Source organism: Phocoena phocoena, chromosome 15, assembly GCF_963924675.1.
Source record: "Phocoena phocoena chromosome 15, mPhoPho1.1, whole genome shotgun sequence".
NCBI classification, from domain to species: domain Eukaryota; kingdom Metazoa; phylum Chordata; class Mammalia; order Artiodactyla; family Phocoenidae; genus Phocoena; species Phocoena phocoena.
The window spans coordinates 73258357-73275999 of NC_089233.1; the positions used below are offsets into that span (position 1 = coordinate 73258357).

Here is a 17643-nt window from a genome sequence, read left to right on the forward strand (position 1 = left end):
AGGTCTGTGTTGGGACTACCAGCTTTGTATCTTCTTCCCGATGGAGGCTGTGCTTAGAATAAGAAAAACCTACTCATTTATTCATTCAGCAAATGCGTATTGGTGCCCAGGCCTGGCATAGATTCAGTCCTGCCCTCAATGAGCTCACCATCAAATAGGGCCAGGCGGATGGGGGTGATAATCCAGCATGTTAATGATGTGGGAACGTGGGGGCAGGGGCGAAGGTGGGGTGGAGTATCTACCTTTGTCTCAGGGAGTTAAGAGGAGGTTTAACTGAAGAGGAGGAGAAATTTAAACTCATTCGAGGAAGGAGAAGGAAGGAAGAAAACAGCAAGACACAGAATAAACAACTGTGTGTTTGGAAAGTGGGGGAACGGCAAGTATGGCTGAAGCCAGCGTGCATGGAGGACACGGCAGGGTGAGTGGAGGAGGAGAGGGTGGGTCTGAGTGGAGACTCAGCTGTGACAGGAGAAGGAATTTGGAGCATCCTGAGGGCCTAGGGGAGCACAGAGTTTTTAAGCAGTGAAGTGCCCCGATCAGACCAGATCCTACAAAAGAGAACTGCAACAAAGTGAACAATGAGGGGGAGAAAGAGAGAGAGAGAAAGTGGGGGGGGTGGTGGTGGTGGGGCGGGGAAGCTGCCTGGAACATAGCAGAGATTCGACAATACTTATTGAATGAGTGAGGCTGTTGCCCAGGTGAAAGATACTGAGCCTCCGAATTAGGGTGGTGGCAGGGGGGATAGAAAAGAGGCGACGGATTCCGGAGGTAGAATCTGCAGGTCTGCAAATGTGCCCTTTGCAGCGGAAGCCAGGAGAATGCGGTTAGCAGCCCTCTCCTCTCCCATCCTCCCTGATCTGTGCAGTTTGGCCTTTTGGCCCAGTCCAGAAATTCAGAGCTTGGGGGGGGGGGGGCGGGGGGGGGCGGGGGGGGGCGGGGCATCACCCCAACCACTGTCTAGTTCAAACTCCTCAGGTTTCATTGAAGAAAACTAAGGCTCAAGGAAACTCAGCCCATCAGAAGCAGAGCCTAGGCCAGAACCCAGGTGCTTCCTGCTGCAGAGCAGCGTTAACACTGGTTCAAGAACAGCTAGGAGGGTTTGAACTGGGGAAATAATAGGTACAAGGGTGTGTGTGTTTCTGCAGAACTAGGGGGTCTCCAGTGTCCTAAGATTCTCAGGAGGTCCTACGATCCCACGAAAGGCTGATCTACTCTAAGTGCCTGTCTTCAGGCGGTGGATGGGAACTGGGATGGAACACAATCTGGTGGGGGCTGCATGGATGGATGGCTGGCTGGCTGGCTGGCTGGCTGGATGGACGGGGAGGCTGGGACGCTGCGCCCACGCGAGGGAATTTCCTTTGAAAGAGAGCGAAACTGTAAGGTGAGAAACTCTTTTCCATGAAAGGCCTCCCCAGCCCTCCTCCCACCACTCAGCTGTGACCTTCCCGTTTTCTGGGAACTTCCTCAGGCCTCTCCATCGCGGTGTGGGACGCTTTCGGTTCTGCCGGGATTGCCGGAGGCGGCGGGGAAGAACGCGGGGCGGTGGGGGGAAGTCTTCCCAACACCCATAGGGATCTCTCTTCACTCCCTTCGCGTCCTCCCCACCCCCAGGAAGCGGGCTGCCTCCTAGGCCAATTCAGTTCGGCCTTTGTAGTCCCGGGGCGGGGAGGAGTCTCAAGAAGGGATCTCCTCGGAACCACGCCTCCCGATTCCCCCACCCCTCCCCGCCCAAGGCGCGTCCCTAAACTCCTTGGGGAATTAGACTACCCGGGACTGTCCTGGGGGAAATCCCAGAGAGGTGACTTGCCCGGAGCTCCGCCCCCGTCAGCGAGGCTGGTCGCGATTTGTCCCCTAAGACCCGTCCCTTTCCTGGGAGGGTCCATGGGCTGGGACAGTGGAAGTGGAAGAGGCCGCGTCCTGGCGCTTTCTCCTCCCGCCGCCTGGTTCTCACCTCGCCATGGTTCGTCTGCCTCTGCAGTGTCTCCTCTGGGGCAGCTTTCTGACCGCCGTAAGTTGAGTTTCTGTTCCGACCGGAGGCGAGAATTTGAGATTAGAGAGTAGGGAATGGGAAAAGAAACAATACTTCGGGGAGGGGACCTTCCAAGCTGATTTTGGGGGGACAGGAGGGTGGGCGGAAGCTGGGTAGGGTACCCCGGGTCCGGGCTGAATGAGGTGGGCTGCCTCTCTCTCCTCCCAGGTTGGGGTCCCAGGTAGCCCACAGAGGGCGCATAGTGGGGTCGCTGCAGGAAAATTGCCTAGCCAGCGCAGATGGGGTTGGGATTTGGGGAACCTGAAGGCTTGATCTGGTCAAAAGACTGGAGTCTGGGTCTGCCTCAGAGGCTGGCCACAAAGAGATGGTGAGGGGTTTCAGAAGCGGGAAGGGAGGCCAGCCAAGTGAAGGGGCGGGTCTGGCTAGTTTCCTTTCTTTTTCCCATTGTGGATAGACGCCAGCCTCTGTGAGTGGTTCATCTCCTTGCCAGCTGGGGCTGCCTTCTTCCAGGGCATCTTGTGGGAACAAGGGATGAGTGTAGAGGCCCAGGTGCTTCTTTGAGAAGGCAAGGAGCTTTGAACACTCCCACCACCGGCCGCAAATCCTGGGTGATCCAAGTTAGGAGGAATACCCAAGGCTGTGTCTCTGCCTCCTGAATTTAAGATGACATAGAGGACTCTCAGGGGAGCTGAACAGTTCATGGGACCATGAAAGGGCTAGGAGACCAGCAGGGGTTTCTCTAGGCACGAGAGGGGCTCAGATATGCCCAACCAAGCACATCTCCGGGATTTTCAGAGTTCCACACTTGACTCGCTTTTAGTTTAAGTGTATTTTTGTAGTTCCTCATTCTGGAGGCTGGGAATCCCCCAAGTACCGGACACTCTCATCCCAGCCCCCCTGGTCTCCCCCTAACTTTCAAGGGCTGTAGTTTCTGGCATGAAGGCAGGGCAGGAGTGACCCATGAAGTAGGGGGTTGGCAGCAAGGGAAGAGATTTCATGGGAAAGCTGCTTTGGTCCCAGAGCTTTCATTTTCACTCTAAGTAATGGCCCTTAGGGAGAAAGGAGGCACGAAGAGGGCTCTTGGAGGAGGAGTGGAGGAAAAGCCAGGGGAGGTAGGGTGAAGGGTGGTCGTGGTTTCTCAAGAACAATCTCCCAATTTTAGCTCCAGGTGGAGACTAGGCTGTGACAACAATAACTGGGGCTATTTGTTGAGAGCTTCCTGTGGGTCAGGAAGCTTTACACGCACTCTAGGTCTGATTTCTTTCAACCGCTGCGTTATACAGGTGAGCAAACTGAGGCTCAGAGAGAGAAAATGTCTTGCCGCAATCCTCATAGCTAGGTGGAACCTGCATATAAATCTCCATCTGCCTGATTCCTGAGCCTGCCTCTCAGATGGTGAGAGTCTCCAAGCCTTGGCCCTAAACTCCTTTGTGTCAGAAGGATCGAAGCTGTGAAGTGGGAACTGGGGATTGACAGATTTACAGAGGAGGAGCTGTATTTCTTGTGTGTTTGAAAATGGCGTAAAGGACTTTCATTGCTCCGGGAGTGTGGTGGGAAAGTCCATAGGCTTGCGGGGAGAACATTCATGGGATAGTGTGTTGCGATGTGATGGTGGGAGCAGTAGCCTTTGCTATTTCCTTCCCCATTTGGGGTCAGATACACTTTTGTAAGTAATATGCCCACCCAGGCTGAATGAGAGCCACCAATTAGGCAGGATCCTGGAAGCCAGCCAGTTAGCCAGTTTGCTAGGCATCCAAGCAGATACTCATATATGTATGATAATTAAAGCTGCCATTCAATGAGCACCTACTATGTTCCAGATACTATGCCAGGCCATGTACATCTATTCTTTCTCATCTTCACAACCTAATCTGTGGGGCAGGTATTATCACTCCCATTTTAGAGATGTAGAAACTGAGGCTAAGAGAGGCAAAATAGCTAGTTAAGTGTTACAAAGTCAAGACTGGAGCCTTAAGCTATTTGACCCTTAAAGCTGTGTTCTTTTCACAGGCTCTTCCCAAAGTGTGGGATGATTTAGGCAGCACGAGGACATAGAATTAACAACATAGGTTCACTTTACAGTTCTGTTTAAAATCCTTTTCATTTTTTCAAGAAGGAAGTGGCTGGAGCTAGAATATAGTTAATACCTCTCAAATGCCTGCTAATCCTCCTTTTTAAACAAAAATCAAGAGCAGGCCTGAGGTAGAGGGCTGTCAGCAAGCAAAGCAATCAGCTGGGGTTTAATAACATCGTTTTGTTTCTGTTGAGTTTATTTTTAGGGTTGCCTTTTATTTATGAGAAGTGATGCTGGTTTTTCTCTCATGGCAATGATGTGAGGTTTACATTGAAAATAAATGTATTTAAATGAACAAGAAGTAATGAATAGCTTGGGTGGTACCTGGATGTAGTGAAAATAGTGCAGATGAGACTCAAGTTGTTGGAGAGAGGGAATATTGAAACCTGAGCTCTCATTTGGATTCTATCACTGTGTGACCTTGGGCAAGTGACCCACCCTTTCTGGTCCTCAGTCTCACCATGTGTAAAGTAAAAGAGTTGGATTTTATTCTTCCGGCTTCTCCATCCTTGCATTTCATGAGAGAGGGGTTGGATGATCAGATGATGAGGCTTGGAGAGGGGAAGAGGGTGGGGAGCAAAAGAATAGAAGGAAGAGGCCAGGTGCTAAATATAGCCCCAGTCCAGACTAGGACCAGCTGGAGTCAGCCAGCTTCAGGACTCCAGGGGAGATGCTGGAGTCCTCATGTGCTCTTGGGTTTTTGGGTAGAGGAAAGACTCAGGAGTCAAGCCAAAAGAAAGATCTGTTTAGTTCAGTGACTATTGTGAGTTTCCAGCGCAATTACTTTGTAAAATACCAGATTGATTCTCTGGGTGCCTTTGTCATCATACTAGTTGGCAGTTTAGTTAAAAACAAGCACAAGTAATATGCAGGCGCTGTTTCTCTGCTTTGGACTTCCACTTCAGTTCTAACCTCTGTCTTGGCTGATTTGCACCTGTCTGCCAAGGCTATATCGGAGATTTCAAGATCCCTTCAAATTGCCCAATTGTGTTTTTAGGTCCACCCAGAAAACCAATACCTTCATGCAGAGAAAACCAATACCACTTCATGCAGAGAAAACCAATACCTAACAAACAGCCGGTGCTGTAATTTGTGCCCACCAGGTGAGATGCTAACCCTTTAGCCCCATAGTGGGACCCCTCTTGGTTTGCTGGCAGATACAGACCCCCTGTGTCAATTATAAACTCGTGTCTTGACCCCTGGCATTTTCCATCCCTGCCCCAGGATGTTCTGGGGTCCCTCTCTGCCCACCCAGAACTTAGGGTTCCTATCTCTTCTATGTCCCTTACCAGACTATGAAAGTTGGAAGAGTCTGAGACTGTCATCTTTGAATCTCCGTCCCTAAAGCCCAGCCTCATCAGCTTGCAATTCAGTGTCTGACTCACTGAGTTAGCTGGAGCTACCTCATTTCCTGATGTTTTCCAGGACAGAAACTGGTGAACGACTGCACAGAGGTCACCGAAACAGAATGCCTTTCCTGCAGTAAAGGCGAATTCCTAGCCACCCACAACAGAGAGAACTACTGTCACCAGCACAGATACTGCAACCCCAGTGCGTGGGCTGCTGGGGAAGGGGCACTTGGGAGCTGGGCTGATATTCCAGCTCATTGCTGACAGCACAGCCGTTCTGTGTGTTTGTTTGTTTTTTATAGCGAGGGTCTGTTCTGATTGGTTAGAGTCTGGGTTGTCTTGGTTGTTACTTAATTTGATTGCCATTCCTACTTGGAAGAGGGTCTAAGAGAAAAAGAACAGGAAGTAGGATCGGGGCCCCCCAAGCATGGCCAGTAAGGGGTTCCCATCCTTCTTGCCCATCCCTGCCCAGACCTAGGGCTCCAGATCCAGACGGAGGGCACCTCAATAACAGACACCGTTTGCATATGTGACGAAGGCCATCACTGTACCAGTCACACCTGCGAAAGTTGCACCCCGCACAGCTTGTGTCTCCCTGGCTTCGGGGTCAAGCAGATGGGTAAGTGGTCTGTCTGGGAATCAGCTCTAGAGGCAGGAGAGAGGAGGTGAAGGCCAAAGGAGCGGGGCTGGGCAGTGGGCACTCAGGCCTGGTGGGGAGGGACCAACCTACGCTGATATCTCCACCAGAGCAGGTGGGAAATAGAAACTTTGCCTCCTGCCTCCTGCTGTGGGGATCTGCCTTGAGAGGGCAGTGGGAGAAGTCTTCCTGGGGCCTGCCTGCAGCAGGACAAGGTATATGCTGGGGGGAGAAGAGCTTAAGGCAGGATGCTCTTCCAGGCCTGCCTGCCTGCCAGTTCCCTTGAGAGCCAGACAGGTGGTCCGCCGTGATGATTAACTCCTCCTCTACCCTCTCAGCTACAGGGGTTTCTGATACCATCTGTGAACCCTGCTCAGTCGGCTTCTTCTCCAGTGTGTCATCTGCTTTTGAAAAGTGTCACCTTTGGACAAGGTATAAGGACTCATCCCTTGTGTTTCCTGCCCCGAGAGGGGCATGGGACCTGCTTCCATTCTGTCTGGCTACCTGCCCTTCAGCCCCTGCTCCCCATGTCCACACACACTTGTACACCTGTAGAACTTCTAGAGTGACCTCGTGGCCAACTAGACAGACACTTTTCAGCATTTCTTGCCTTCTCTCTCTTGGTGGTAATAGATACCGCTGATCTCTGATCTTTGGTGAAGCCCTCCCTTCTTGGGGGCACCGTGACGCCTCTCTTCCATTCCTTGTACCCCTCCTCTGCTCCTCCTTAACTGGTTTTCTAGCCTTTATTCTAGGCTCTACTCTCGCATCCATCACCTTGCCCGCCTCCCCTGGACCATCTATCTCATCCACACACTTGGCTTCGGCTACCATTGCCCTTGGACGTTTCCCAATCAACGTCTCCTGTTGAAATTTGTCTCCTGGGTCCCAGACTGTCATATCTAACTGCCGAGGGTATACCTCTGTGCAGACAACCCACAGGCACCTGCCTGCTCCCCATACACGCTGTGAAAGGCACAAGCATGCCTCTGGGCACCCGTTCCAAAGTTCCCCTTACCCCCATCCCCAAATCAGTCACCAGGTCCTGTCCATCTGACCTTCCAGGTGTTTTGGGACTCCTCCTCCTTTTCACTTATCCCCACCGTCACCACGTTAGCTTGGGCTTCATCACTGTGGTCTAGAGGATGCTTTAGCCTCCTCACCAGCTTCCCTGCCTCTACCCTCTCCCCTTCAGCTAGTTCTCCATCCCTTTGGCGAAGGAAACTTTCCACCATTCATTTTGGATCACGGCACTCCCTGTTTAAAATGCTTCATGGCTCTCTGTGCCTTTAGGATAAAACCCTGACTCCTGTGCGTGGCCTTCGACCTTCTAGCTCCACTTCCTGACCTCTTCCCACATCGTGCTGCTTGCAGTCCTGTCAACACACTGTTCGTTCTCTTGCATCAACCTCTTCTGCCTGGAATACCTTAAACACACGCCTGATTAACCTTTTACATTTAATTTGAAAAAACGAGTAAGACAGGCGTGAGGACAGAAGGCACAAAAGGGCTTCTAGTGATACGCTTCCCTTTCACCCTCAACCATCCAGCAGCCACTGGACCATGTGTGTCCTTCTAGAGAGTCTATGCGCAAACAAATACATGCACACACATGCAGACATATTTTTCACACAAATAGTAGCATCCCATATATACTTTGTTATTTGCTTACTGTCTGCCTTTCTCCAGTAGACGGTAAACTCCTTAACTATAGAGACTTGACTTTTTTTATTCCACAGATGCATCCCTTATGCCTAGAACAGTGCCTGATGCATAGTAGATGCTCAATAAATCTTTACTGATAAATGTTCGATGAGAAAGGGAGGCTCCTTTATGTCATAGAACCAGAGCACTGGGTTCCAAACTCACTCAGCTTAGAAGGGGTGGAAGTGTGACCCTCATCTGAGCCTCGGTGCCCTCATTCAGAAGATAGGAATGACCTTGTTTTACAAGGTTTGAGGAAAAGACATGTAACGTGCTTCGAAAACTCTTAGGCACTCTTCTTGTGTATGTGCTTTCTTTGAAGCTTCTTTCTCTTTTTCCAGCTTTAGATGTTTTTTCCTTTGCAATGTCCTTCTCTGTCCATCCCTTTCCATTCCTCCTGGGACCACTTTGGCCCAGTCTTCATCATCTCATGTTTGGAGTCTGTCAGTGGCCTCCTGGCTGGCCATTTTTCTGTCATTTCTCCTCCTGGGAGCTCTCTGGCCAACTAAGTCCTCTCACAACTTAAGTCATCCAGTTGGATGATGACATGACCCACTAGCTGAATCCAGCTGAAACCTTCATGGCTGATTATCAGTGATCTGGTTCTAAAGACCCAATTTTCCAGAGTTTCCTTATACTGTCTGGCTCATCACCCACCTAATCCCCCATATCATGTTGTCCTGCTTAAAGAGAATATAATGATTCTCTAAATTTTACATCCCTCAAGGGCCCGCTCAGCTCTGACTTCCCCAGGGAAGCCTTTCTGGATGACCCTCAAACCAGAGATTCTCAGCTGAGCAGTTTTCTCCCTCAGGGGACATTTGACAGTATCTGGAGACATTTTGGTTGTCACAGCTGGGGAGGAGAAGGCTACTGGCGTCTAGTGGGTAGAGGCCAGGGAAGCTGCTAAACATCCTACAATGTACAGGACAGGTCCCACCACAGAAGAAGGATTATGTGGCCCCCAAATGTCAGTAGTGCCGAGCTTGAGAAGCGCCCATCATCCCTCCATTCCAGCCGTTGTGGATTCTGTCTCCTCTTCTCTGAACAATCCCCTGTTCACGTGAGCCTGTATCACAAGGCTTGGCCCTCATCAGAGACTCTCCTTACTCCTTCAAGATATACCATCATCTTTCCTCTGCACTCACGAGTTCCGTAAGAACAGCGTCTGTGTCATCCTCATAATAACCAGCCCGGGAGGGTGCACATAATATGTGCTCAGTGAACCTGGACTTGTTGGTTGTTGGCTGTCTCCCTCTGGGGTTGGAAATCACATGGTTGGGGAAACTTAATGCCTCTTTCTTTGTGTGTGTGTGTGTGTGTGTGTGTGTGTGTGTGTGTGTGTGTGTGTGTACACGTGTCTGTACACAGCTGCGAGAGCAAAGGCCTGGTGGAACAACATGCAGGGACTAACAAGACAGATGTTGTCTGTGGTGAGTCCTGGAGAACGGGCCCCAGCAGCAGGCTGGGAAGGTGGGGAGCTGAGGGGAAGACTGGGGCACGTGGAAGCACCAGTGGGGAAAGAGGGAGGGGAGGTAAAGCAAGAGGAGGAGCAGTATGGAATTGTGGCAACCAGCTCTGCCACTTATCTGTGGAGCCTGGGCAAGTTACTCCCCCCCACCGAGCCTCAGTTTCTTCATCTGTGAAACGGGATACTACCACCTCCCTTAATAGGGTGGTGTAAGTACCTGGCATGGGTTCTGGCACTTTGGGGGTGCTCCCTCAGTGCTATTCTGCTACCCTGCAGGTTGAGGACCAGCATGGTGTGACTCTGTTTCCTCTCAGGGCCGTAGTTTTTTTTTTTTTTTGGCTGTACCATGCAGCTTGCAGGATCTTAATTCCCCGACCAGGGATCAAACCCAGGCCACAGCAGCGAAAGCCCAGAATCCTAACCTCTAGGCCACCAGGGAACTCCCTCAGGGCCTCAGTTTTGATTTTAGAATGAGGAGGTTGGCATACAGCACAGGTCACAGACTCACATAATTACAGGGATTAGGCAGGATCATGTTAATGAGTGAAAAGATCAGGGGTAAGAAAAATACACTCTTTTCTTTTCCTTAAAATCCACTTTCCTCTTGGCAGGGCTGGGACTAGAGTGAGGTGAGAGAGGCACTTGCCTTGGGCACAGTATTTAAGGGCGTGCCAGAAAAATGCCGTAATCAAGATAACCATTTGATGCAATATTAAAAAAAATCAAAATTCATGCAAAATATCCATAACGAACAGAATAGCAACCTTTTAAATAAAGACAGGATCCAACCCTGTATTTGTACAACCTTGTCTCACTTGCCTCACCCTAATCCCATCCCTGGTTCCAATAAAACTTTATTTAAAAAAACAGGCAGCTGGCCTGTGGGCCAGACTTTGCTGATATGATTTTTTAAAACATGACATTAAAATATGACTTATCTTGATTACTGAGTTTTTAAAGAAAATATTTATTTATTTGGCTGCACTGGATCCTGTGTTACGGCATACAGGATCTTTAGTTGCGGCATCCGGGACCTTTAGTTACGGCATGCAGGGTCTTTCAGTTGCAGCATGTAGGTTGGCGTGCAAGCTCTTAGTTGTGGCATGTGGGATCTTAGTTCCCTGACCAGGGATGGAACCCAGGCCCCCTGCATTGGGAGTGCAGAGTCTTAACCGCTGGACTACCAGGGAAGTCCCAATTATTGAGTTTTTTTCGTGTCCCCTTAAATTTTGTCCTGAGGCAGTGCTTCACTTGCCTTACCCTAGTCCTTACCCTGTCTCTTGGTCTCTTTTTCATTTTCCCATTTAGAATAGAGACTTAGGCACAAGAAATACTTTCCCTTCTCCTCCATTCTTCTATAACAAAGGCAATGTTACAGACATAAATGATGCTGGGCCTTGGTATTGGGCAAAGAGTAGGGAGGGGTGGGAGTGTAGTGAGCCGGTAGAGACAACTATCACCACTCAGTTCTGGCCAATGGGTGCCATGTGGGCTGCTGGCCCACTAGGGCTGGATCTTCCCAATTTGCAAGAGAAATCAGATATCCAGATTTTAAATATACAATCTCCCATTTTAAAATGTCGGCAAATATTTAAAAAAAGAAAAAAAAAGTGCCAGTCACACTAAAGACATCTGCTGGCCACATTTTACCAGGAGCCACCTGTTTGAAACTTCTGATATGGATGGGTTTAGACATTGAAGTCCAGCAAAGTGCAGCAGCTTTGGGAAGGGCGGTGGGGAGCCATCGCTGAAGTCTTGATCTCTCCAGGTTTCCAGAATCGGATGCGAGCCCTGGTGGTGATCCCCATCACGATGGTGATCCTGTTCACTGTCCTGTTGGTATCTGCCTGTATCAGTGAGTCCCCAGGTGGGGAGGTGATGGGGGAAGAGGCAGCAGAAGGTACAATTGACGGGTCACCTGTTTCCTGATCTGGCCTCAGTGACTCCCCATCCTATATGTTTTTCTCTCTCTCTAGGAAAGATGGCCAAGAAGCAGGAGACTAAGGTAGGTCACCCTGGGGAACCGGCTGAGTTTTGTCAGACTGGAAAGAAAGACTGATTCATTGTTGCCTATATGGCAGAAACATTGATTCAAGGTCTGTTCCCTCGCCCCCTCCCCTGTGCTCCCGGGCTCTTCCCCTTCTCTCCCTCAGCACCAGCCTTTTTCATCTCCTGAGCTCACCTTCCCACAGAGCTGCCCTAGCACCACTGGCAAAGTCTGACATTTGCTCTTCTTTCCTGGCATTGGATATGTGGGGGAACCGCATCTTTGGGGCCTTGGTGTGGGATCCATGGGTGGGTGATGGAGGGACATTTCCTTAACCCCACTGGCTCCTACTGCGGAAGCTTCTTGACACCCTCGGTGTGGCCAGCAGGGGGCAGGACGCACCCGTGGAATGAGCACTGACCCTCTGTTTGGGAAAGGGGAAGGGGTGAAGAGTGGAATCGCTTCCAAGGAAGGGCTGAGATGCTAGGGGTAACCCCAAGCCTTGTCTCCCCAGGCCCTGCACCCTAAAGCTGAAAGGCAGGATCCTGTGGAGACGATTGATCCAGAGGATTTTCTCGGCCCCCACTCCACCCCTCCAGTGCAGGAGACCTTACACTGGTGTCAGCCGGTCGCCCAGGAGGATGGCAAAGAAAGCCGCATCTCCGTGCAGGAGCGAGAGTGAGGCTGTGTGTGCCCAGGAGCGTGGTGGCACCGGCCTGTGGGCACGTGGCTGGAGAGCCTGGGGCTGCTGCTGGTGAGGGCGACAGGCCCCCTCTGCCTGCACCCCTGCAGTCCAGAAACAGTTCACCTCGGGGAACCTTTCACCCCAGCCGTGGAGCCCATTCAATCTCCCAACTTGATTTCAAAGATGGTAACAAAACTTTGGGGAGGCCGTACAAGGGTATCCACCAAACCTTCCAACCCAGTGGTTCGGTGCCGACAGGTGTAACGCGGTGACTTCTGTGAGCCCAGGAGGCATATGCATAGATACACGTCGCAGCACTGTTTGTGACAGTGAGCGACTGGAAACCGCTGAACTGTCCATCAACAGGGGACTGGCTAAATAAAACTGTAATATATTTATGCAACAGGATCTTGAAAACACTGTCATGGGGGAAGAAACAAAAGCAGGTTGTAGAATGGTGGGCATGGAAACATTTTTTTTTAAAGCAAGTAACCCAAAACAATATATCTTCTACAGATATGTGTATAAACATAGTATATGTTATATATGTCGGTATGGCAGGGGGGTTCTGGAAGGACACACAGAACATGCACAGCTCAAAGAATTGTAATGTCTTGGTTGGGGAAGAAGGGTCCGGGGGAGGGTTGGTTAAAGAAAGATTTGACTCTCCCATAATGCTTCATTTTTTTTCCCCAAAAGGAGAGTGAATTCACAGACTGCTTATGTAATTAAAAAGTCATCAAACATGTAAAAAGAAAAAAGGGGGTGGACATGCTGGGTGACATGAGCTGCTTCACGTGCTGTCAGGCTCACAGAATGAGGGCACTTTCTGAGGATAAATAAGGACGTCCCCCAGGCTGCTGCCCTTCTAAGGTGGTTTCCACACGCACTCACGTTTGGTGTCATGTTTGCAAAGGGCTTTCCCCATTTGATTCACATTCACAACAGTAGTCTTCAGGGCAGGCAGGGCCAGCATCCCTCCTTTCCTCCCTCCCTCTTTAACAGAGGTGGAAACGGAGGCCCAGAGAGGTGAAGTAATTTATCTATGGTCACACAGCCGTTCAGAGTGGTGCCCCTCAGAGCTCCCCACTCCTAGTCCTATGCTGCTTCTCCCAGCCCCACCTGCTCTCTGGAGCCTGCATCTGTAGCCCCTTCCCAGGGAGCTCCTGGGCCTTCTACCTCCTTTTGACCTCCCAACTGCTACAGGAGCTGCTGCTTCTTGGTCAGATGGTGTCCCCTTCCCCCTAAGCAGTATCTTAGGATAAAAATAAACCGTCCTGTTCTCTTTTCCTGCTGTGCCAACTGAGGGGGAGCCTAGCCAGGAGGAGCAGCAGATGGAGAGGGAACAGAGGGGAGGGCAGGGGAGGGGAGAGGGGAAGGTTGTAGGGCAATAAGGGGAAGGAAGAGGATTGCAAAGCCCCAGCACAGAGGTTCCTGGTGAGGGTGAGGCCAGCCTGGTTTACCCCAGGGACCTCACCCCAACCCTGCCTTCGTGAGAAGCTGCTTTGGATTTCCCAACATGTCCTGCCGCCTGGAGGGTGAGCGTGGAGAGGGCTTGCCCCAGTGGAGGCGGTGAGGGCAGCTGAGAGCCAAGGGAGGGGCACCTGGCTTGGCAGGCTTCCCAGAAGAGAACCATTTGGATGCACCAGGGGGAGACGTCTGCTTTAGAAAGCAGGGCAAAGTGGTGGTGGTGTGGAGTGGGGGGAGGGGAGCTCTGGGACCTCACCTTTATCCCCTACCTGGAGTCTAAATTGCTAGTGTTACGTACTGTACATGACAGTATGGTGGAAAGAGACAAAAGACCCATCTCTGCCACCTATTATCTGTGTGGCTTTGGATAGGTCACTTCACCTTTTAGCGTCTCAGTTTGCCCATCTGGCAAATGGAGACAATACAACGGGCAGACGCCACGGGTGCTTCCTTTGTTCTCTCTTAGGCCCTTCGTTCTCAATCTTGAGCATGTATCAGAACCACCTGTAAGACTTGTTAAAAGACAGATTACTGGGCCCCACCTCCAGGGTTTCTGATTCAGTAGGTCTGGGATGGAGTCCAAGACTGTGCATTTCTACAAGTTTCCCAGGTGATGATGCTGGTCCAGGGACCACACTTTGAGAACGACCACCCTTGGCATTCATATTTCTTGATAAGCAGTCGCTTTCCGATTGCAAGCACTTGGGATTGCTTACCTCGGGGCTTTCCTTGGTTTTATGTTATTTATTTGGTTGCGTTGGGCCTTACTTGCGGCAGGCGGGCTCCTTAGTCGTGGCTTGCTGGCTCCTTAGTCGTGGCGTGCGAACTCCCAGTTGCGGCATGCACGTGGGATCAAGTTCCCGGACCAGGGATCGAACCCGGCCCCCCTGCATTGGGAGCGCGGAGTCCTAACCACTGTGCCACGAGGGAAGTCCCTCCTTGGTTTTAAAAAAATGCTTGGTGCAGGTGTAGGGCAGGTAAGATATACCTGGGAGAGCTAATGCCCCCAAAACTCTCAACCAAATAGGAGTGAAAGTTGGAGGATACATGACCCGGCTTCCTTGCCCTTGGGAGGGACAAATCTGAGGTGTGCTCTATACTGTCTCCTAGGTTCCCTAGAGGGCTCGAGCCACAGATGCCCTCCATGGCTGTCTTCCCTTCCCTGTGTCATTCTCCACCACCCCACTGGTGCTTCCTGGGTTCAACTCCCCAGTAAACTACCTGCATTCTTTCCTTGTCGCAGAGTCTGCTTTTGGAGAAGTCCCCCCCTAAGAGTCAGCAGAGGTCAAGCATGAGAAGGTATAATTTTGTATATCTTGGCATCCCCAGCAAAGAGAAGGGGTTGTTATTCCTGGCACCTGTAGCAAGTTCTGGGTTCTAAATGGAGCTCAGCCAGGAACCTTCTGTGTGACCTTGGGAAAGCTGCTCTCTGGTTCTGAGCTTTTTTTCCCCCAGATGTGATGAAGGGTTGGGATTCTACAAGTTCTGCCAATTCTAAAAATAAGGCGATCAGCCCACTGTAGTGTCTGCTCTGGCCTGTGGATGAATGGGTGGGTGTGAGGCTCACAATAGCCAGAAGGTGGCGCCAAAGTAATGCCCGAAGACTCTGGCGTCTGGCTTTTGCCAGCTCTCATTTCCTCCCTCCACCGTCCATCCGCCTGAGCCTCCTGCGACCTCTACTAACTTCATCCGTTCCCCAGGTCTCCCTCTCCACTGCTTCCTTCTTCTTAACAAGCATCAGCTGCATTCCTACTGTGGCCTCTCGCCGAGCCGGGGTTGTGCATGACAGCACTAAGAATGCACATGGACAGAGGGCTCACTATGCGCTAGGCACAGTCCTAAGAACTTCACATGCACTGTCTAAGTCCGTAGGACAATCCTGCATAAGGCACAGTCTCTTCTAACGCCCATTTTACAGATGGGGCTCAGAAGCTAAATGACTTGCTAAGGTCGGAAGAATCAGAGCTGGGATTTGGACCTAACTAGGTTGATCCAAAAACCTTTGCTTCTTACCCACTCAGCGAGTAAAAAAAAAACAGGCGCATGTTATCAGGCCGTTAAAAGACAGTGTGACTGCCCAGGCGGAGCGAAAGCCCACGGCAGGAGCAGCTCACCTCTAGGACAGCAGTTGTAACTCAGTGGAGCGCACAGGAGCTGGAAAGTGAGGGAGGCCGGGTCAGGAGGAGTCAGGATGGCACAGACTCTGGCAAAGCGGCGAGGCTCTGCCCGTTTTGGTGGGGCAGCATCTACGGATTGCTTCTAATGGTTGCCCTCCAGGGATGAGAGTTATGTATTGCTGGGGATCCAGATTTCTATGTGAAATCTCCCAATGTTTAAATGCTACCAATCCCAAAAATAAAAGAAAAAGAAAAAAGAAAAAACAACAACTCTGTGAGAACCCAAGAAAGCATGTCACAGAGGGTTGGAATTAAAAGAGACTGGGAATTTCATTGTGTCCGACACTTTTGTTTCCTATATGGGGAAACTGAGGCCCTGGGAGGGTCCAGAGCCAAGTTAGGCAACATGTCCTAGGCAGGTTGTCTCTTTTCTCTGCACCCCATCTGGGAGGCTGCAGAGAGGTCCTTAGGCTCCACCCTGTGACCCTGGTTAACTGGCTCTATTCAGCATTCTTTTTTTTTTTTGCGGGGCATGTGGGATCTTAGTTCCCCAACCAGGGATTGAACCCACACCCCCTGCAGTGGAAGCACGGAATCTTAACCACTGGATCACCAGGGAAGTCCCCGGTTAACTGGGTCTAAAGCATTGAAACTCTAGGACCGAGGGGCTGGGGCTGAGCTGGGTGTAGATGTCCTCTTAATCCTATGACCCCACCCCCCCATCTCAGCCCCCCAGGCATGCACTCACATACTCTCCTCTTAAGCCTTTAGGGCCCTGTGGTTGATTCCTTGGGCAGCAGAAGTTATTAAAGACTCTGCCTGAAGGATTTCTCTCCCCCCGTGATTCTGGCACAGAAAATTACAAACCCACCGGCAGGGGTGGGGAGATACAGTTTTAATTTGAAAAAAAAGGAAAAAACACCCATGCTGTGGTCCTGGAGTCTGGGGGATGGAGATGCTCATGGCGGGGGCATGTCCTCTGGGACGCACAACGTTGCTGCTGCGGCTTCGTGTTGCTTAGTAAAATCAGTGAGCAGCTTTCGCCCGGACAGACGGGGCGGGGTGGGCGGGGTGCCCTGCTTCTCTACTCCAGTCCCCCCTCCCAGTCCCTGGGGGCTCTCTGCCTCTGTCCCGCTGACTGGCACGTCCCGCTGGGCCTTGGCGCCGAGCTAGTTCCCTGCCACCTCCTCGTTCCAAGACCCCCTCCCACCCTCTGCAGTCTCTGCGCCTCCCCCACCGACCACCTCCTTTCCCTCCTCCCAGCCCTCGCGTCTCACCCTGGTTCTCTTTTGAACAAGTACTATTGTTTGGGCTAATCACAAAAGTCACACCTGTGCGTTGCACTCCCTGTGCCCCCAATCCAAGCAACACACAGGAAAATCAGTCCCCCTGTAAGTCCTCCCCACACCCCAACGGAGAGCTACAGGTCCCTCCAGACTTGTGTTCTGTGCCAAAAATATTTTTTCAACTTGGGCTGTTATTACGTACCCTGTTTTGTAAGCAGCTTCTTTGCTTAGCTGTGTACGGCAGACACCTCTCCATGCCAAGAAGTGTAGATCGACAACGTGCTTTTTAGTTGCTGCATAGAATTCCATTGTCCAGCTGGAGCCTTGATTCAAGTGAGGGCTCCACATTGCTGGACATCTAGGCGACTTTCCTCTTTTCCTCTTCAGCCCCTTCCTGCTTCTACGGCATCTCCCCCACCCCTCCGCTTCCTCTTTCACTCTCCCTTCCTCTGCGGAGGGGTTGGGGGTCACTGGTGTTTAACACCCACTCCCCACCCCCCCCGCCCCGTGTCAGACATGTGCCATCTCATTAGTGAGCCTGTCCCCTCAAGTGAGGCAGACAGAAGCCACAGTGGCAGCGAGAGGCCTAATTGAATGTAACTAATTATTCACTCCTTTAAATGGGCCTGGGAGGGACAGAATTACTCACTCTGAACTGGGGAGACAGGGAACTGGCCGGCTGGCAAACAAATCCTGAGGCCTGTGGAGCCAGCTCTCCTTGGAATACTAATTAGGCAGGAGTGCCGGGATCAAATCAGGAACCCAGCTGCCTCTCCCGGCCCCCTCCCATCCGGGAAGCCGGGGATCCGGAGGTGAAACAAATACCGCGAGTGAATCTAATTGCAGGCCCGATCCATCCTGGACCCTGGAAGG

The 17643-nt window shown here is 51.3% G+C and overlaps 1 protein-coding gene across 1 annotated transcript; it reads left to right on the plus strand.

Moving 5' to 3' along the window:
* Nucleotides 1–1957: 1957 nt before the first annotated feature.
* On the plus strand, nucleotides 1958–11894 carry CD40 (CD40 molecule). The gene is made up of 9 exons (XM_065892730.1): nucleotides 1958–2008; nucleotides 5062–5167; nucleotides 5490–5615; nucleotides 5886–6032; nucleotides 6389–6482; nucleotides 9126–9187; nucleotides 10994–11080; nucleotides 11202–11230; nucleotides 11727–11894. The coding sequence occupies exons 1-9, from the start codon at nucleotides 1958–1960 to the stop codon at nucleotides 11892–11894; spliced, it is 870 nt and encodes a 289-aa protein (XP_065748802.1).
* The last annotated feature ends 5749 nt before the right edge of the window (nucleotides 11895–17643 follow it).